This window comes from Crocodylus porosus, unplaced genomic scaffold (genome assembly GCF_001723895.1).
Source record: "Crocodylus porosus isolate Cpor-Errol unplaced genomic scaffold, CroPor_comp1, whole genome shotgun sequence".
Taxonomy (NCBI): domain Eukaryota; kingdom Metazoa; phylum Chordata; order Crocodylia; family Crocodylidae; genus Crocodylus; species Crocodylus porosus.
The window spans coordinates 22,340,174-22,362,389 of NW_017728916.1; the positions used below are offsets into that span (position 1 = coordinate 22,340,174).

At 39.2% G+C, this 22,216-nt stretch overlaps 1 protein-coding gene across 3 annotated transcripts in view; it reads right to left on the reverse strand.

Annotated features, from left to right (window-relative positions):
- Window positions 1–2,645: 2,645 nt before the first annotated feature.
- The window catches only part of APOOL (apolipoprotein O like), a 41,473-nt gene continuing 21,902 nt past the window's right edge, over window positions 2,646–22,216 (reverse strand). For all 3 annotated transcript variants that reach the window (XM_019536480.1, XM_019536481.1, XM_019536482.1), the window contains exons 3-9: window positions 20,376–20,495; window positions 19,558–19,612; window positions 18,144–18,242; window positions 14,316–14,407; window positions 12,746–12,844; window positions 5,676–5,871; window positions 2,646–4,488 (exon numbers count right to left, since the gene is read on the reverse strand). In XM_019536480.1, the coding sequence (XP_019392025.1) occupies window positions 4,391–4,488; window positions 5,676–5,871; window positions 12,746–12,844; window positions 14,316–14,407; window positions 18,144–18,242; window positions 19,558–19,612; window positions 20,376–20,495 (759 nt within the window). In that variant the 3' untranslated portion in view covers window positions 2,646–4,390. The remainder of the gene's footprint in view (window positions 4,489–5,675; window positions 5,872–12,745; window positions 12,845–14,315; window positions 14,408–18,143; window positions 18,243–19,557; window positions 19,613–20,375; window positions 20,496–22,216) is intronic.

The following is a 22,216-nucleotide window of genomic DNA, read 5'->3' on the forward strand; positions in this document are numbered from 1 at the left end:
GCTTTTACATAAACAAGCCAGTTATCCCACACTTCATTTTTTTTCCTTTCCACCTCCCCTGCAGGTAGTTACGCTGTAGGCTATGCTATGTATTACTTTACATATGACCCTTGGATTGGCAAGTTACTTTACCTGGAAGACTTCTATATTATGGAGACTTATAGAGGTAAAAATCACAATAGTTGTAAGCTTCCTCTTAATATTAATTAACCAATTTAATTTTTTACTATTTACCAACTCTCATCTCTCTCTCTCTCTCTAATACTTTGAGCTACACAATTCTGGAAAAAATAATCCTGAAAGTTTAGATGAATCCTCTTTCCAAACATTAAAAATAGTCTCTTTCAAAACAGAATATACTTGACTACAAATTACTAACACAGGCTGCCCATTATTTTCTCAGAATGTAAGTCACAGGAGGTTTGTTAGTTTATATGTGAACTTAAAATTATTTTTCAATGAAGTCAATGTGATTTAACTTCTGATAAAAAAATATTTAAAAGTTAGCTTTTAAATGTAATTAAGTAAAAGATCCAGAACTTGACCTGTAATAGGACATGATAGATACCATATGAAGTTTTTATTTTTTTCTTACGTTCTCCTTTATTTTAAAGTGCTTTAGGACAAAACAATATCATATTCCAAAATTTGTAGAAAAAAATTAAACCAAAATCCAGAATTGCATATAATGGAAACAATTAATCTTAAATAAAAATATACTCTATGCAGTGGTTTAAAGAGATCATTATACCTTTCTAATTTAACATTACTTTCTTATACAAGCTTAACTGCACGCACAGAATAGTTCAAAACAACTCACATAAACATTAAAGTATATTCTCTCTAAAACAGACTTCAGTGAAGTGCTATATTAACTTTACTAATATAGAATAAAGTTATGTAACAAAATATTTTTCTTGATTTTTCTAATAGAAATTAAAGCTAAATTACTATGAAACTTCTATTAAATACGTTCAATGTATTAAAAATGTTCCACTACACATTCTTAAAATTACATCCTGCAGTGCAACTTTTGCTATACTGATACGTTATTTCTTGCATTATTTAACAGGTTTGGGCATTGGATCTGAAATCTTAAAGAGATTAAGCCAGGCATGTATTATTTAAGACAAAGACTTACGAATTCCACACAATTTAAAGTCATTTTCCTCATTTTATTATGGCAGAATGTAAGATTTTTATCTGTGCATTCATTTTACAGAATCCACATTAAGGATTAACATGACAAACATGGAGAATGTAGATTTTATAAAGCTGTGTTTTTCCTAGGGTACCAGGGCCAGAGCTGCCACTGCTACCAGCTGGCTGGGTGGGAGACAGAGCCACCATGTGATCTGTACCCTGGGCCAGAGCTGGAACAGCAACTGAGGACAAGTGGCAGCAGGGGCAGCAAGTGGCAGTGTAGGGCAGGTGCTAGGGGCACAAGAATTTCATAGTGGGGAGGGACATAGACAGCAGGGTAATGGTAGAAGGGACACATTTAAGATGACAGTAATTAAATTCTATACATAAAAAAAACCCACATTTATACATTTTCCATGTATAGAATCTAATGGGGGGAGGTGAGGGGGTGGAAATCATCTTAAATTTTGAAGTCACCTTGGATTTAGGTAAATATAATAATATGTTGGCCAGGACACATGCTTGGTCTAAACTCCTATACAAAACAGCAGAGCAACTCTCAGCCATTATGCGATAATAGCAGCTGTGAATCAGCACCAGAGTTTGTACTGAAGATGCCACTCCTCATGAAGGAGTATCTAGTTCTTCCAAACCTGTTTACTTGTTTCACACAATTCTCCAGAAGTGGACCCAAAGACTAGGTTTTCATACTGCCCTTTTCTTTTGCTTGGTAACGAAAAGTTGTTTAATCCAGCACCCTATTGACTCATTGGTCCTGTGAATACAATGATGGCAGTAAAAGATAAGGTGTCCTCAAGGACAATTAAGTCTCAAACTGTTGCTGGTTTCTTGAGTGTTTACTGATCCATGTGAGAAGATGGACTAATTTGTTAGAAAAAATGAACTGTTTCAGCATCTACTGTGTGTACAATAGTCTCGTACATGGTACCAATGACTCTCCCTACACAGACCATTTTTCTCCATATGCAGAATAGTATCCCAACTAATATGGAAAATGAGTTCCAAAATAGTGTCTTGCAAGTAATACAGAATGTTTACTTTTAACAGATAGCAATTGAGACCAACTGTAGCCGCATGCATTTCCTTGTAGTCATCTGGAACAAGCCGTCTATCGAGTACTATGTGAGACGTGGAGCTTCAGATCTTTCTACTGAAGAGGGCTGGCATCTTTTCAAATTTGACAAAGAGACTCTTCTCAGAATGGCAACTGAATAACAATGAAGATTCACACTCACCATTCCAAGATGTGTGAAAAATCAGATTAATTTGATCTGACCAACTTTCCTTTTAGCAAAATACAACATCTTCCGTTTATACCCAGTAATTCTAACTTGTCTCGTGCATTTAAAAAGGATTAATCAAGTTTAAGTATCTCTACATCATAAGCAGCATTCCTTGCCATTACGGTTAGGCACCACTAAAAATTTCTGTCATGATTTCTCCTAGAAAAATAGATACTATTGAGACTGGCTCATCTTTAATTTTGTTCCACCTTTCTATCTGCACCAAACAGATACATTACAAAAATGTTACTGTACTGTATGGACTATCTTGCATGCCTATTTATATTTAAAGTAACATGCATATTACCAAAATAACTCTTACTTTACCTATCATTTTTCATGCTTTAATAATATTAGATTGCTCCTTCAACCACCTCTCTCAACACAAATTTCTGAAGCCTATCTATGGCAGCCTGCAGATTCTCTGTTGCCCCTTTCTGACTGAGCTGTAGTCTTTTATCACAGCTGTTTCAAACTGGCAGCTTGGCTACAACGGGCAACTTAATTAGGCCCCTCATTTAGTTGTTGCTGCGTAGGGTATATATGCCCCAGTACAGAAGTCCACCCACCCAGAAACATCTTCTGGGAAAACAACATCATGACATCCCATCCCCAGGAAAAAGTAAAAAATTCTTGTGGAAGTTCCCTATTCAGTGTTCTACTAACAAGGTATAGGCTGACATATAACCTCATAAGCCATACATTGATTTTTTTCTCTCATTTCATGAGATATCTTAGAGGATTCTGAAGCAATTACCTAGAATATAGTCCAATGCATCTCTTGGATACTATTTGACTACTAGAAATCCTTTTTGTATTATAACACATCACTTTTCTCTTGGGAACAATGTGCTTAAGAAACAGCAAAGTTGTATATTATGTTCGGGCACACTCTCTCCTTTGTGTCCTTCCCTGCCTTGGGCAGTAAGTAGCAGACTACTTTCTCAGTGTGTGGAGGTCAGGTTGGGTGTTGACTAGAAAAACCTTCCTCAGTTCAGAAGTTGAAGGGTAATAAATGTGGGGAGGTACTCAATGGATTCCAGGGAGATCTGCAACATTTCTTGGGAAACAACCAACCTCTGTTGTGACTCTCGTTTCCCCATGAGATTCCTCCGTATCTCTTGCAAAGGATCTCCCTTCTCAATGGTACTGGGTAACCCCATGGTTGAATCCGTTTTCTGATAAGCTGACTGTTATTCCATTATCTTTGTATCTACTCACTCGCTACTAGAACCTGGAAGAACTGATGCAAAAATCACCCATGCTCTTACTTAAGAAGTTGACAAGGACTCAGGATTCACCAGCTACTACCCAACATCTTTTAAGGCAGGTTTATACTGGAAACTTACCATGCCAGGGCAGCAGCACCACCCTCAAACATGCTCTGTTCCACATGGGCTGCCTCCTGTAACTAGAAGCAGTACAGATACTTTTGTATTAGTATTTCAGCTGCACTAATTAGTCCAACACAGTGGGCAAGTGTTGCCATATGACTACAAAGCTGGAAACAAGGTGAGAAAAACAAAAGCTGAAAGAAGATTTATGAAATCTTTTTTCATCTTTAAACAACTGGCCAGAGGGAAAAATGGAAATATATTTACATTTTGAAATATTCCCTGAAAGGGTGATTTATGATTATTAAGAACTTGGCATTACAAACCTGATACACTCTACTGAAAGCATATATTGAGAAAAAGCTAATTCTCCGTGTCACAAAGCTAATTATAATTCAAAATAATTAACATAAAACTAAATTCTTTGTTAACTTCTTATAGGTGGTAAGAAACAAAATGTGCCACAGACAAGGACAAAACTGTACACATTGAGATTTTAGAAAATACCTGATTAAATTATGTTACACACAGTACCAATCATACAATCATTAATCCTTCCATTTTAATTTGACATCTTTAGGAGTTTCCATAGACCTGCAAATAGCCACCTTAGCTTCTAGTACTATACATATCCACATCTTCTGGGTTGGACTGACCATGATCCATAAGCCTTGGGTCAGGTTTAAATTTTGTTGTCTTCACTACATCTGTTAAAAGATTAAAATAGAAAGCTGTGATGATTTTTATACACATGGCTTGTGTTCTACAGATATAACTTCTTCAGAGTTACATTGGCAGGAATAGAACAAGCACATTTTTCAAGTGCTTAGAACCAGGTAAGAATGACTACTTTATTTAGTCTAACTTATTTAGAATGATGTAAAGCAGCTGGCTCCATTAGGCACATGACATCAAACTACTCCTATAGGAAGATAAAGAACAAATAGGAAAATCTTTAAGTTTTACATGTATAGATATTTAACATGAAAGGAAAGATGTATAGACTGAAAAGAATTAAAAAGAACTGTAAAAAGTGATTAAAAGGCTCCACAAAAAAAATTAAAAAATAAAGTAAAAAGAGGAAGAGGTAGGATATGTTTGAGAAAGAAAACTAAAACTAAAAATATCAAGGGAAAGAAACAAACAAAAACCCAAATAACCCCTTTATTTTACAAAAAAGGAAGAGGTAAAGGCTAGAATAAAGAATAAGAGGATCAATGAAATATCTTAGCTAAAAATAATGTTAAGTGACTCCCCATTTATTTGATCTTGCTATAACACAGGGTTCAGCAGTGTTTTTGGGCAGAGCGCCGAAAACACCTGCAACCTTGATTTGTAAGATGTTGGTGTGCCAGGGGCAGGGGAGCCACAAAGGGCCTGATCCTTGTTGGGACAGCACAGCCCTGGCCCTTTCCCTAACGTCCACTTGAGGCTCACATGCCAAAAAAAATATCTTTGTATGCTATGTTCTGGCACCTGTGCCAGGGGTTGCCCACCTCTGCTATAACACTCTCAAACAAAAATTCAAGTTATCAAGTGATAGGGAAAAGCTCAGGTTTATAAGCTAAGGCCATCATTACTTTTCTTGATTGCTATATAAGGATTACTGCCTACAGAAGGATAGGAATTTTGCTGCAACATCATTATATAGAGAAATGAGCATATGCCAAGAATATTCACTGTTAGCATGCAACACAATGAATTCCTTATTGATATTTTAAGATTGATGAACAGCACCACAGTAAAGTTATAGTGAATATAAAATAAAATGCTTGGCATATAAATTATGCCTACTTATTAATGGCTAAGCATAACATAAAATAAAATAAATAAAAGAGTAAATAAAATAATAAATCACAATTTACTGAGATTGGTGGTTATTTGAACTTCATACCTGAGACCGCATTTGGAATTTTTATTTCTGCTGACACAGACGTTGAATTTTGGGGGCTCTGAATCTTCATGGCAGCAAATTCTGTTATAGGAGGTAGTTTTACTGTCACCTGAGATTCAGGGGTTGTTTTATGAACCTCTGCACTTTTACTACCTCCTTCTACATGTGGTTCCAGCACTTGAAGATGTGAACTAAGCTAAATAATGAACATACCAAACAAAAAGAACACAACAATTTGTGAATGCATATACTTATATATTATATTTGTATAATCCTTGTGGATTTTATGTAGAAGAACCTTTATCTTCTTATGTATTTTCATTTATCTTTTAATAAATTATTTCCAAGGATGCATTACTTTTATACAGTGTTTTGAACTGGATACACAGAAATATGCAGAAGAAATTTCTTAAGAGTGTCTTAGTACACTTTTTATGAGATATGCCCTAACAATGTTAAGTGTTATCGATTCATCAATCAGCACCACAACAGGGATTCAAAAAAATCACTTCTACAAATAGGTCTGAGAGGCAGTTAGCTATGTTGATTTGAATTTAGGCACAAGGCAGGGAAGTGTGGCACCCTATAGACTAATTTGTTCAGAGAGGCATAAGCTTTTGTAAGGTACAGCTTACTTGACGTGTGAAAGCTCACACCTCTCTAAATAAGTTAGTTTATAAGACACGACAGTGCCCTACCTTCCAAAATAGTTAAGAACTTCAAATTCACACGTGAAAACATAAGCTTATTTGGTAGTTAGTGAATAATAATGGCTGTTTGCAGACATTAAAAAACAAACAAACAAAAAAAAACAAATTGTGCTTTACCAGAAGCACGCACACAACTTCAGCCCAGCTCTGCACTGTCTATATAGATTGGACACTTCAGTGAGGATTTTTGGCACTTTTATCTAAAGCTGAGTCAATCATCTATTAGAAAAAAGCATCAAAAAATGCCCTGCTAAAATGTCTGATCCATACAGATGCTGGGAGAGCTTGTCCAATTAACATGCTGTCTCTTCTGGGCATATGCTGCGCTGAGTTTAAAATAGAGTGCCATTTTGTTTTGTTTGTTTAACATCTGCAAGCAGCCCATATTTAGGTTCTACCTCATGTTTTTAACCCAGGACTCTGAAAATGCTTTTAGGAAGAAGGGTACAGGCTGTTATTTCCATTTTACAGATGGAAATTGAGGTGCTGAACAAAGTTAGGGTAACTGGAAGTTTTAAATATTAAAAGAGGGAAAATTTGAATCATTAGTACCTATCTTACCAGAAGACTATAAGCCTACAGATTAGTCTTGATTAATGATAAATGACAGTTTAGTAGAGATGCACTGATATATCAGTTGCCTAGCAGATCGGTACTGATAAAAGGGAAATTTACACTATTGGCTATCAGCTTTTTTTGGCCATTGTAGCCGATAATGTTCTCCAATACTTATGCCTTCTGGCTGGGGCACCCTCTCGTGAATTGGGGTGACTCCAGATACAACCCCATCCTCTCGCTGGTGGCCTGGGCTGGACCTGAGTGGTGCAGCTGCCCCGGTGTCCTGGGTGTTAGTGCAACGTGGCGAGGACTGTGGGCTGGTGCCTGGGCTAGTGCTGAAAGAGATGCCGAATGATGCAGACATGACTGGCGTGGGGAGTGAGGGGCAAGCAGACCTGAACTGAACTATCCAGCCCGGCTCAGCGTGACTCAACCTCCAGTACTAAGGGGTCTGTGCCCCAGGGTACACTGCCACCAATAAAGTAGCCACTATGTTTCCTGTATCAGCATCCTCACATTTAGAAATGGTGCTAAATATACTAAGTATCAGGTTTGGATCATTATTGGCAGATATGGCTGGTTAATAATTGAATATTGGTACCCCTACAGTTTAATTTAGTTAGAAAATACTATAATAAAAAATAAGTTGATATTGTAATAATTTGTGATGCATAGGGAGTGCATGCAGGTGCATGTGCATTCCCTGAGCTTAGCAGTGCACCCCCTGCAAAAAGTGCTGCTGATGCTGCCGCCGCTCAGCGCCCCTCTTCCCCCTCCCAACACCGCTGGCAGCATCTGTGGGCGGTCCCTGATCGCCGCTGACCACTCACCATCCCCCCACACCCTCCACCAGTGCCACAGCTGCCTGTGGGAGCTTGCTGCTTGCCACCTAAGGAAGCTTGCCATGCACCCCCCAGGCTCCAGGGGCACACGGTGTTTGTGATTGTAATTCTTGTTACCACATCAGTCATCATTTCCCAATTGTTTGACAATCCTAAAATCAAAGAAAAGTAGGGCTGGAAGGGACCTCAGGAAGTTGTCTAGGCCAGTATATATTCAAATGAAATGCATTCCTCACAGTATGTTCTGCCCATAATCCTCATTATTAATACAACTGATGAATAATGAAAAGGAAAATCTGTAATACATTTTGCAGGGCTAGAACAAGAAAACTTGCTTTTATAACAGTCAGTCAGGAATTATCCATTTACATTATTTTAACAACAAACGCAGGTTATACAAAACTTTTTTTTGTTTGCATCAGAAAATTAAGATTTTGCCAAAGCTTTTTAAAAATTATTTTTTATTGAAATAAATGAAGTATTTTGTTTCAGGTTGGTTCAACCCAAATTGAAATAGCTCAGTTTGTTGAACTGACCTGAAAGTTTTCATTCCAAATTAATTCAGTGTTAAAAATTATGGTGCTTCATAGCATTATGGAAGTTGTATTTTGGGTATCTTAAAATCCATATTCCCTCCTAGGGATTGGGCTATATCTCCTATGATATACCATTTGTTTCAGAGGGGCATTCTATCATGTCAGTGTAAATAAAAAATTGAGAAAAGAAAGAAAATAGAGGCAGGAGCCACTCGAGGTAGAAAATGCTGTATAATGGGAAGGGCAGTTTAATCCTGAATTCATTTGAAATCTTACATGCCAATTGACAAAACAGACGTATATCAAAATATTTTAATCCTATGAAAAAAGGCAAAGTGAAATGTTTGTCATTTCTGAATTTTTTTTGGAGTAGGGAGAGAACATTGTGAGAAAAAAGTTCCATTATTTTAACTTCTTCTTCTGCTTCATGATTAAAGGAAAATTGAAATATCAAACTTTCTCCTAGAAATTCCCAGTTTTGGTCAGCTTTAATTATTACCATTATTCAGAAATACAGACATAGTCTCAGAAGATTTTTTAAACTGTATATCAACATTCAACACAATGCTGCTTTCTAAATCTCAGTAAGCCAAATTCACTAAAATGTGGAAATATTTGAACCAATGGAAAAAAGGTTTTTTTATTTGCTGGATGAAAAGTCCTCCAGCTCCAACTTTTTCAAACTAAGGTATTCTACAACTGGCCTTAATACACCTCTTTTATTGAAGTTGCCAGCAGACAGTAATCTGTGATAAGAAGTAAAGGTGACCGTCACCATGTGTGGGGGATATATTCTCATATCCCCCATGAACGGTGAAATGCGCAAATAAGGCACTGCGTTCATGAAGGAGGGGGGAGGGGGCACAGCTCCAGCAGCAGCAGCAGCAGCAACAGCAGCAGCAGCAGCAGCAGCAGGGCTCCGGCAGCAGCAAGCGCAGCGCTCCTGAGGAGTTCCTGGAAGTCTATAAAGTTTATTTAAAATTCACATTTGGCACTCGCGAATATTTGAAACTGCAAATGCTGAACCTGTGAATAACAAAGGTTTCCTGTACTACATTTTTTACCAAATGGCATTCCTGTTTGCAACATCAGAGGTGTAAGGGACTTATGCTCTAATCCTGCAAATACTTATGCAAGTTAGGAAGGTTAATTCTGACCAGCTATTTAAAATTAGATTTTGTATAGTAAAAAGACACAAGTGAAGAATGGACTGGGGAACATACTGAATATTTAGAATTTCTAAAGTTAAAGAATATTTAGGTAAGTTACATAAGTCAGCATGGCATGATGCTGCCAAGGAGACCTTCAAGAATATCAGGCAGTGAAGGCAGCAAGGGAATAAAGAAGAACTGGATGTTCACAAATGTAGAAGCTCTCAGCTGGTTACCTCTGGTTCAGAAGCGGGGCAGTGCCCCACTTCCAAATCCCCAACCATCAAGGTGAAGAACTGGTACAAAACCCTGGCATCAGAGAAGGAGCCTACTCCATTGGTGAAAGAAGAAAACCATGTACCCTAACAGCTGGGAAGAATAAATCCATGACATCCAGAAGGAAGCAAAGGGTGATAGGTTGTTAGCAATTTCCTTCTATGGATGATGGCTGCTGCAGTGCAACAAGACCTAGGGGCTGAAAACCCCTGCCCTGGGGATGAAGGGGTGGTGGAAGGATGCCAGAGGTCCTGGTAAGTGGCCCGGTGAGGGCTGGAACCAGAGGGAATTTACCTGCTACAGGTGCAATAGCTGGAGACATGGAGCAGTGGTTGACACTATCAGTGTGGTTTTTAATCACGTTGTCAGTGCAGCTGGGGCAGTGCAGAGATATGATGTTATACGCCTGCGCCAGAGACTGACAACAAGAGCCAGCACAGAATGGCAAATGGGGGAGTGAAAGCAGCATCAAGGCAGCTGCAAGCTCTGGGGCAGCACTACCAAGCAAGCACATGCCACACCGATTCCACAGAGTGGTATCTCCCCCTATCCTAAGACCGATGCCACCCTAGAGGAGGAAGGGCCTAGGATCTGAAGGCCCGGCTACCGAAGGGGATGCATGAGTGAGGAGGAGCACTACAGCCTCCCTGTTTGTGTTTTAATTTCATGTTTGTTTTTCTTTTCACCATTTTCTGCACGTTATCTCTGCCAGTTGAGCGCTGCAGGGCTGAGAAGACCGAGAGCTCCTAGAGGGCCTGGGTGGATGACAGGATCTGCAATGAATTTAACTGATGATCCAATCTGATTATGAAGCCCCAATGGAATGGACTGTAATCTAAAGACTGAGACAGCCTATGAATAGAACTTAAGTTTCCATTTACCATTTTTGTTCACTGACTGGAGTCAAGAAGTAACCCTGGCTACTCCTCAGTAGCCCTGGAGCTGTTCAGTGATAGCAAACCAGCTCCCTCTCAAGAAAGTAGTCAACAGGACCAGGGTCACCAGGCTGGTCCAGCCAGACAAAAGTCCAGGCAGTGAATACCATTCCACAAGACACTTTTAGATTGGCACATGGATGGGGTATAGAGGAGGAGGAGCCCCAAGAAACATCTGTACAGAGTGCAACTAAGGGTGGTCCATACCATATGAAAAAGCCTCCCTTACCTTTTTAAGACCAAGGTGTGGCAGGAAAGGAAAGGAAGACTCCCTTAGGGGAAAGCGCTCAACAGATCAAAGTATCAAAAACCACAAGTGCCCAAATTTGGGTTGCCAGGTCCAGAGTTGCTTAGGAGTGGCTGATCTGGCATAGATGGGCACAGTGGCATTCACCTGTTGACTGCCTATCATCTTAAGAGATCTGGTGCCTACCAGGAGCCTGAATACAAGATGTTATGCAAAGGTTGCTGAGATGGATGCACTAATGATATAGCCAGGTGTGACCCTGCACAGATCAGAAGTGACTACTAAGCCATGGCCATGAGGGAAGAGAAGACAGGAGCTCAAACTGTGTTCTCATCACCCCGTCTAGTCAAGGTAAAGGTCTAGGCAGCTGTAGTCGCATTTTGAAAATAACATGGCTGAGCAGATAGTCTCTCTCAAATAGCTTTTACTTTCTTGATCATGGGGTGGTATTACAAAAAAAGGCATTCTAGGAAGAGATGGTATCCATCTAATGAAGCGGGGTGAAAGTATCTTGTCCTATAAGCTCACTAACATAGTGAGGATGATTTTAAATGAGGTTCAACAGGAAATGGAGACAAAAGCACGGTAAGTAAAAAGCAAGGCGACTTGGATTAAGATCAAAGAATAGTTAGTAATAAGAAGAATCTTGAAGTTGTAAGAAGTGAATTGGCAGGGCAATTAGCTAGTTATTCAAGATGTTTATATACTAATGCAAGGAGGACAGGGAATAAGTAAGATGACTTAATCCAAGCACAAAACTGTAACCAACTTAAGATAACTGAGACTTGGTCAGATAGTTAACATAATTGGAAAGTTATCATGGATGACTAAACTTTGTTTAGAGAGGACAGACCGGGGGAAAAGGCAGACCTTCTTAACATATTAAATAAACTCTTGGGCACAAACACAAAGTGCCTTTTTTAAGTCTAGGAGGGAAAACAGACAGTAATTAAATACTTGATAAAACAAAGGCTTTTGCTGAACTCCATTACCTAAATGAAAATGAATCACCCAAAGAATCACATGAGGGCTATACAATTGAGAAGACGAGGCTATTAGAAGTAGCTCCAAAAAGTACTAAAGGGCAGTTGAAACTGATAATCTCATTATGAAATAGATGAAATAATCTCAGTAGAAACAGGCTATCAACTACAAAACGTGATTCATGAGGAAAGATTAGAAAAACTGGGATTACTTAAGAAGGAGAAGAGAAAACTAAAATAAACAAAAGGGAGGATTTGATACTAGTCTATAAGGGTGCGTCTACATGTCGCCTTGTGGCAACATAGCGATCCGCTACATTGCAGTGTGGTGCACTATGATGACATGCTCACCAGCTACATCACTGTAGTGGTGCACTTCCTGAGTATAGTATGCTACAGTGATGTAGCAGCGAAATCTACTCATGTGCCGCACACATGGTGAAGTAACCACTGCACATGTAGCGAAGTAACCACCTGTACTTTAGTACCAAAAGGAAATACTAAAGCATGGCACTGTAGCAACATCACCATATGGTGATGTGTAGAAGCACCCTAAGAGTACTTAAACAGTCCCACTAGAGGCTACCTAGGGAGGCTGTGAAATCTTTATCATTGGAAGGTATTAAGTATAGGTTAGGCAGATACTTAGGGATAAGATCCTGCTTTGAGAAGCAGACTGGACTACATAAATTCCTGAAGTCCTTTCTGGCCCTCTTTTATTTTGATTCTAACAACAAACATAATTATATTATATTATCAAATATGTTACATTTTTGCTTAAAGCTGCACTTTGAAAAAAAAATACTGCAGGCCAGTCCTTGGAAAAGCCTACCTTTGTGCCTTCTTCTTTGACAAAAGAGCTTTTTGTCCACAACGATTGTATTGTTTCATACGTTTGATGGCTTGCAGAATATACCTTTTTCCCTGTTACCTAATTTAATTTTAAAAAAATGTGTTATTTCAAAGGAAGTTTTAAGGACTTTACGGTTTTTGAACGTTTCATGTAAAGAAAATTTGCTCCTGTAATAAACTATTATTATCCAGTACTAGATAAAACATAACATTTCAGTAATCTGCCTTTCAAAAATCTGATGCTACCTAGAATTATTTCCCCCAGTTCTTAAGTTATAAATCAGATTTAATTAGTTATGGTAAATCTGAAGGCAATGTTCCTTTTTTTATCACCATGCATCCTCTTACATGAAATGGAATTGAAACCTGATCAGGGAATAACCGGTTTGAATAAATGTATATGACTGGCTGGATGAGCATCAGTCTAACACATGCCACAAACCTGACAGACCAAAATTTGGCTTATTTTATGTCTGGTATCATTCATACAAGGAAAATGGCAGCTATATTTAAACACAGGTAAAGCAAACCCACAAAGAAGAAAGGCAAAACAAAGAAATAAAAAAGACCTGACTGATATTAGTGAACTCTACAAAAGCTCACTTTTGTTTCACTTTACAAAAGTCTGTCCTGAAGTCATCACTCAGCCTATAACCAAGAAAATACATTAAGCTGCAGTAACATCTCTGTAATGGCTCTACTGATGCTCTGTATCCAAGGAGGACGCTACTTACTCAGACAAAAATTTTTGCATACACTATGTAAAAATTTCTGTACTTAGATTTTGCACAGGGATTAATGGTTTGGTTTAATGAGAAATCTTGAGTCAAGGCCACAGTGTTTTGTCACTGTGGTTCTCCTATTTGTTTGAACTGAAATTTGGATTTTCATGATCATGAGCTGCCCAAGCTCCATTGACAATTACAGCAAATGTTACATGAAAGGCTGAAACTTCTAGTTTTCAGGACAGAACAGTCAGATGCAAACAAATAATATTTACAAAAGAAAGAATAACAGAACGAGCAAATGAATGATAGAACGAACAAACATCTAGGTGATTAACACAGACAAGACAACAATGACAGTATTCTAACCAGACAGCTAAATTACTGCAAGATGGTAGTAAAAAAGACAAAGACAGTGATTTCCTGCTAAAAGACTGGGTGTGCTTTACAGTTAATCTTAAGAAACTTCAGCTGTAGATTAATTGGATTGCCCTGTATTACGTTAATGTGTTGAAACAGCTGCCAGAAAATGTGATTTTTTTTTTTAATTGGAAATTTAATTGTACCACATTTTAACTGAAACTGGTTCCTCCACATAAGAATTAAATACATGAAACAGCACTATATTCAAATAAATTCAGTTATTTTATTCACTTTTAATGGACATGTAGTTAACAACCAACATATCACAAACACAATTTTTTATAAACTAGTGTCATTGCATTTGGATGCCAACTCCATATCCCGCGAAACTGAAGACTGGTGAGATTTCAGTCTCATTTTAATTTTTAAATATCAATACTTTCACACTGTATGAAATCTTACCTTAGTAATTTTTACCGACTGAGCTGGGTAACAAACTGATATGCCTAAAGTGGCAAGTCCTAATGGATAAACAAGTTTCTTAAATCTAGAACCTGCATAAGCCAAAAAAAAATCAGATATTAGATACAAATGAAACACAGCTGTCCAGTACTATGTCCTTTTAGAGTTTTATCTTGGCAATTATTCAGAACAAATGTATTCCCAGTTTGACTGGGAGACTTAGAGGTTCTACATTCTAACAAAAACAGGCCAAAATGTGGTATTTCCTGTTTGCAAGAAAGTTGAATATTCTGAAATTTGGTTTTGGTCCATTTCAAATGAAATCAAAATGTTCTTAACTCATGAAAAGGAAATTTAGAAATGTTGTTTAAGAAACAGACACTGACAAACAGCGAGAATCTGGGCGTATTTACATGTGCATATTAATACAATGCAATAAATTCTGGTCCTTATCACACCAGAATTTATTCTTCCCAGGCATTCGCTTACATGTGCACCTGGGATCGCAGCACATTGAGCCAGGTTGGAGCACCCCCGGCTTGCAAGTGGTCCAGGGGGTCAGCCTGTCAGCCCAGGGCTGCTCCCACTGACTCAATATACTACAGAGGGGCTGGCTGGGGCAAAAGGATGCTTCAGTGTGGGGCTAGCCAACAGGCACTATATCTTTATACAATTAAAATTATTCCTTTGAAAGAACAGCAATGTTTACTATCTCCCTTAATAGCCTTTTTGACAAAATTCCAAATACAATCTCTTTTCCAGTTTTTATCTAATATTAGTTACATGCTGAAAAAAAAATCTAGTCATAAGGAAAAACACAAAGTTCTCTTTAAAAAAAATGGACTAGGATTTATCTCCATCATATTCAACTAGTGATAGGTATCTTATTATCTGTTAGGCAAATATCATTTTAAGCAGCTTGTCTGGTTCTGAAGTAAAGTGCATTGGTCTGAGATTTACCATTAGCATGTCTTCCAAAAAAAAAAAAAAAAAGAAACATATTTGCTACCTTTCCATCTTTCCTTTCTGTCCTCTTTTAATCCTTCTGGGTACTGTAACTTTTTTAAAGGAGAGGCAGCATACTCTTAATAGCAGCAAACAATATAATTTCCATAACCTTTTGATATACATCAGTGTTTTTCAGCCTGGATGACGTTGTATCCTGGCAGCAAGACCATCTGGGGTGCCGTGACAGGTGCTGCTACCGCAGCAGTGGAAACCAAATAAAACTCCTTTTTGCACAGGGCTGCAGCATGCACAGGGTTCTTTGATAACCTTAAAACAGAGGCGGGCAAAATATGGCCCATGGGCTACATCCGGCCCGCCAGGCCATTCTATCCGGCCTGTGGGGCACCTACAAAGTTTAGAAAATTAATATTTATCTGCTCAGGGCTCCCTGTCAAAGCTGACAGGAGCCAGGGGCAGTAAGACCCAGGAAGAGCTGCCAGGAGTCAGGAAAAAGGCAAGCCCGGCCCCACCCTCAGCCCCCTCCCACTCATGCCCCCCACCTGGAAGTGTCTGCCTGTGCCACCTTTCCCTGCACACAGCTGCATCACTGGACTACAGGAGCAGGGGTGCAATGGTACCCAGGGCCAGGATGGGGGGGTGTGTGCCCACGCAGTGAGGAAGGGAGAAAGACAGCAATGAGGCAAGCACACAGTGCATGCGTGTGTGTGAAGTGAGGCAAGCGCAGTGTGTGTTTGTAGGGTGAGCCCCACAAGCACCCCCCACCATACACATGCACCCACAACCCCCTCACTGACATACATGCAGACACCCACACCACCTCACACAGCACAGCCACCCTATCCCACACACATACCCCCACAAACCCCATACCCACCCACACACAATATATCCTCACATGCCCACATGCTCCCTCACCCCTCCACACCTATCCACCCCCCAACACACTCACACCCTCCCTTACATACACACCCACAGCCCCCCACAAACCTATACCCACCTCCCATGTCTCCCACAGTTAACAAGAGTAAGACTTCATTTTAAGCTACTGTGTGATCACCTCTATGTACACTAAGCAGACACATGTAAATCAGGACAAAAAGATTTTTTGAAATCAAATTAATGACTGTTATAAATGTTTGATTTTTAGAATATAATTTGGTATTTTTCTGAGATGGCAAAATCCCTTGCTGAAAGGAATACTTCCAGAGGCAAGGGAAGGGACTTCTGGTGGCAAAGGTCAGGGGTTAGAGGGCGGGATTTCCAGGGCCAAGATGGCAACCAGGGGGGTGGGCACCTGTAAAGGGGTGGGGCTACCCATGGAGCCCTTGACAGCTTGCCAAAACTCGGTCAGCAGCCCTCCACCCAAAATAATTGCCCGCCCCTGCCTTAAAAGCATGCAGAAGAGCTGGCTTGTGTGGCAGCTCTTCCTGGTCGACCCCCTGCCCCACAAAGCTCCTCCTAGAAACAGAGGCATGCTGGACAGTTCCCCCTGTGTGCCTCTTTCTGGAAGAGGTGTACACTGTCAGACTGGGGAGGGCTGCTGCTTGAGCTAGCTCTCCTGCCTCCTTTAGGTTTATCAGATAACCCTAATGAGGCAGGAGAACATGCACATGTCATAGCTCTTCCTGGTCTGGCTGGGCAGCAGGCATGTGGGACAATTTTTCCTGGCAGCACCCAGTTAAGAATCACTGAGGTAAACTGAGGCAGCACCAACAGTGGTTCTCAACCAGGGATACTACTAGATTAAAAAGGCTGGAAACCTCTGACTCTGAAAAGGTCGATATTCACATTTTAGTACAAGTTACTTGCTATTCTTTTGGTTCCAAGTCACAAAAGCCGTTTCATCTGGACCAGAGACTAATTTAACTTGCTTTTTTTTTTGACCTTTCAAGCTAAAAATGTTTCACCTTTATACCTACCAATTTTGATTCTATCATGTTTTAACAACATTTGGTATAACAAAGTCATCTTCCAGTGTCAGTGACTCTGTTGTGCCTGTTTTCTTGTTATGTTTTTGTTTTAACTTTTAATCACTGATTCCATTTTAGAGCCCTTCTGGCTAGACAATCTTTTCTTCTTTAAGTGCTAAAGTGATAAAATATTTAAGCCCCTTGAGAATTGAGAAATTAAATTGAGAAATTTAATTCCGAATGGCTTAAAACTAAAGGAACAAAAATAATTTGCAAAATGTTATATGCTAATTATGCCCAGTATTTTTTTTTTCAGTTTGACAGTGACTTTACAAAAAAAAGAGAGTCAATGCTGATGTAAATTTACAGTGTAAATTATTAAATTTACCTGGACAGTTATTTTCATGAAAATGTCATTAAGGAAATATTTGAATTTTTGAAACAATTGAATAAAATATAATGTTCAGGGTTTGTTTTCACCTCATTATTTTATGAAAATTAAATTTGATTATTGACTTTGTTATTTCTTTTGATAGGTCTTTTGTCTGAGCAACAAGTTCCCACCATCTAACACACCTCCATTTCAACATTGTGTCATAGATACCATCATTTTGTTCCAGGAGCCCAGGAGCAGAATTAAGACATACTTTTTGAATGGCTAAGATTGCTCAGGATAGCCCTAGAAGTTCATTCTGATCCTCAAGAATACTCTAATACTTAAGTATATTGCACAGAAGTTATTAGCAGGTCAGACACCTTAGAGAAAAATGTTCACTAATATCACCTCTATGTGCTGTACTTGTATAAAGCTTGGCTTTTTTACTACCACCACTTTTACAAGAGCACAAGAGCTTTTTCCAGTAGTTACATCAAAGCATCTCAGATACTGTGAAATTAAAGATGTATACAATCAACCAGATGATATTTGAAACGAGGAAAAAACCCATACCTTTTCTTGCGAGGACTATACCAGATAGGCCTGAAATTGTAATTACACCAACTTTTGGAAGAAATTCTGGAGGTGGATTCTTCAGATAAACATATGTATCTTACAAATTAAAACAGATAAGACATGTTAAGTGGAGATTATTTTTTCATTTTAACAAAGTTATATCAAGCCAAAGATGAATTTCAGTATAATCCCTAGTCCTACAACTGGATCCTCCTGAGTGAAGATGTCTATATTCCTGAGGATCCATTAACTTACTTTCTAGGGGTATGTCTAGATGTTCATTTAATTAATGTGCCATAGTACTAAACCAAGTACTAAAACAATGCACAGTAACTGGCACTACTGCACAGAAGCATTGGCGCACAGGTTTTTACAGACACCAACTGCACAATAGCTTAATACTACTGCGCAGTAGCATACTAGCATGAGTTCTGCCCGGCACACTACTGAGCAGTGTTATTAGGCTACTGCAATTAGTGTCTCATGCAGATGCACCCAGGAGCTGCACAGGAATCTGCACTGGCAGGATTAGGACTCTAATGTGAATCCAAAATATACAACAAAGTTCACAAATGGGTTCAGCAGATAATTTTGAATATGGTAACACTGATTTAATAAAAGCAAAGAAGAAAAAAAACCAGTAGTTTTTACTTTCAGATATGTAAAATGAAGATAGATGTATAGCACAGTTGTTTTCCCATACTGATTTTCATTAATCTCTTATTTATCATGTTATTTTCCAATGGTAATTTCTGATATGCACTTCATTATTTTTAGCAATGCCAGAATTAGCACAAAACTGAACTGCTATTCAGAACTAGAACAATGATACAGGGATCAGAAATTCTTCTCTTTTATCAAACAGCTTGGTGTAGAGCTTTATGCGTTCCTTTCTTTGGCTACCAGTTTATAGGCTGTACCAAGGTAAGGCTGGCTATGCACAACTCATGAGGGTGCAGACCCCCTCCTCCCAATACACTCTACTCTTTGCTGATACAGGAGCAAATTATATAGCGCACAGAGCACATGGACTACAGAGATCCTTTACAAGACCTTTTGCTCCATTCCTCCTCTCTATCCCTGTCAGTAGCCCTTTGACCGCTCTATTTAAGAGAACCCACAGGAGGATGAATAAGAACCAAACTAACTCTAAATACTACCTAATTTTGTGAACAATGTTATGAGTTTCCTTTTCTGATTTTAAATAAAGGAGTATAGTAAATCACACAAAACTATTAGAGTGGAATATGCATGGCAGACACCTTTTTATTATTTGTGGATTTTGTTTTGACGCAATAACATTCTTTTAATAAAATTTACTGTTCTTCAGTTTCAACCAGCTTTGTAATTCACATAGCCAAACAATGACTAGAAAGAGACATTTTTAAATGTCTCTTTAAGCCTTGCCTACCTTTGCCAAATTGGACTGAATCCATTATTCCATTTTTAACGAAGACATAGGCATCCTACAAAAAAGAAAATTGAAAAACAAGAAATGAACAGTATTTATCTGAGTTGAGATATTCAATGCTATATTGGTGCAATCATATTTTCTATTTGCACCACATGAGGATGCTGCTATACAAGCTTTGAAACATCACAAGCCACTTGAGGAATTGTTCAAGCTAGAGCACATGGGAAAAGTTTGGCGGAAAAAAATGTAATTCTGACTTTGCTATGAGTGTAAGCATAAATGTGTAGAAGCTAAATCCTGGTTTCATTGTCAGAGACAAAGCATGCAGTGATTTCAGCGCAATCAAGATTTGCCAGAAACAAGTTTTGTTTTTCTTTTTCTTTTTCACATATTTGAAAAAGCCAATTAATGTCAGAAGGACAGATATTAAAACATAAAATCTTCACTTGCCAATTACTGAGACATCACTAGAGATGTCACAGTTTACATCTTGTTTTAATGATGTAACATTTTAAATGTTACCAATAGATGCTACCAACCATATCTGTGAACTCCATAAAGGGGCTGAAAGTATCTATTTTGTCTCTCTGTTCTTTCACTTAGATTGCAGGAATACCAAATATGTCCATTCACTCCCTTTACTATGCTGAGACAAAGGTCATCATCCCCATGTGTCCCTGAAATTCCACAGCAACTGTGATTTAATTAAGTACTCAAACAGATAGGGTGGAAAATACCTGAATGCTAATGCTGTGCAAAGGAGTGCAGTCATAAAATCCAGGACACTGTTTCAAGCACTAACGTATAGTTCTTACCGTGATCCATTTAGCATAGCGACTAGCTGCCATTCTTAATGTAGAAAAGCCCATCTGCAAACGACCAGGTTGTTCTTCAACGTATTTAGATTTCAGAAGCGGTGCACAATAAATGGGAAGCTGGAAGGGAAGGAACAAACATACTGTACAGAACTAGTTTCAGAAACATATAAAGTTTTCAGTTGAAAACAGCTTTTAAAAGCATCTTTAAAGTAAAAGAAAATCCTTTCCTCCCATTAGAAAACAAAGTTTTATATCTATGGACTTACTGAACAAAAGTCATTAATTATTTTAAAATCCTTTCAAGATGAGAAGCATTGTATATACATATAATTGGGCAGAGGTTTAGCAAACAAAACTAGGCTGAGATATGTTTAGGGAGTCTCTGTTTAATGTTGATATTCTAGTTCTCTTTTAAGCTGTTTTTCTTTCTTGTTGATTTCCTATTTTATAAGTTATTATGTTCTTCTAATGTAAATCACACTGAGCTTTTGTTGGGAAGAGCAGCAAATAAAAGGAATAAATATACAAATACAAGAAATAATGTTATTGAACATAAATTACTTAAGACAAAAAGTTAACGCTCGTAGAGTCAGCTTTATATCATGGTAAGCAGTGAGGGATGGACAACATAACCCTTAAACTACGGTAACTTCACCCAATCAAGGAGAAAGAAAGAATAAGGGAAGGACAGGGTTGAAAGGATGGAAAAATAATCTACTGTTATGTTATGCTGATTTAGATATTGTATCTGCTTCCATCCTGGGGTAGCCATTTGCTAAATACCAACAGACTACCAAGCAATTCGATACAATAATGGTGCCTATGACCCTGGGAGAACTGCATATTTGCCTCTTGATCCCAATGTAAATCACATTGGTATATTTGGCTGTCTATCCCCATTCTTACACGCACTTTTTACATTTTCTTTCTATAATTTAACATATTTTGATTATTGGTAGTGCACATATAACAGCAGTGTAGTTACTCCAACATACAGTAATGTAAATAATCACTCTAGAGCAGGAGTGGGCAAAATGGCCAAACCGTCCAGCAGCTGGACTCCATTTCCCAGCTGCCCCTGCCCTCATGGCTTTAGCTGGTTTCCACGGAGAACCTAGCTGCACCTGTGTGGGAAAGCTCAGGCTGGTTGCCATGGAGACCAGCCTCAGCAGCAAGGGCAGCACACATGATGGAAAAGTGCAGGGGGCTGTTCCGGAGCCTCTAGGAACTTATGATGGGGGCAGCTTGCTCTGGAGCCAGGGCAGAGCTGTGATCTGAAACCTGCATGCTCCAGGCAGAGGCATGCAAGCAGGGAATCACAGCTCTACCCTGGTTCCTTGCAGTGGTGACAGCCTGGTCTGGAGCTGGGGCAGAGCTGTGATCCCCTGCTTGTGCACCCCTGCCCAGAGCATGCAGGCTACAGGTTGCAGCTCTGCCCCTGCTCTGGAGCAGCCCCCTGAGCTGCTCTGCCACATGTGCTGCTGAGGCTGGTCTCCATGGTAGCCCCAGCCTCCGCCTTCCCATGCACGTGCAGCTGCGGTCTCCATTGAGACTGACCCAAACCATGAAGGCAGGGGTGGCTGGGAAATAAAGTCCATGGCTGACCAGATTTGGCCCATGAGCTGGACTTTGTCCATCGGTGCCCGTCAGCAGTGCACATCAAGTTCTTGGAGTGCTGGAGATGACATAAAGGTATAGGGGGCGGTGTGACCAGATCAGGGCCTAGGAGTGGCCATGACGTCCCCTTATGGCCACTTGACCCCTACCTCATTCTGGCTCCTCAGGGTACCCTCACTTTCTACCTTCCCTGCCATACCTTGATGTTATTCATAAGGTTT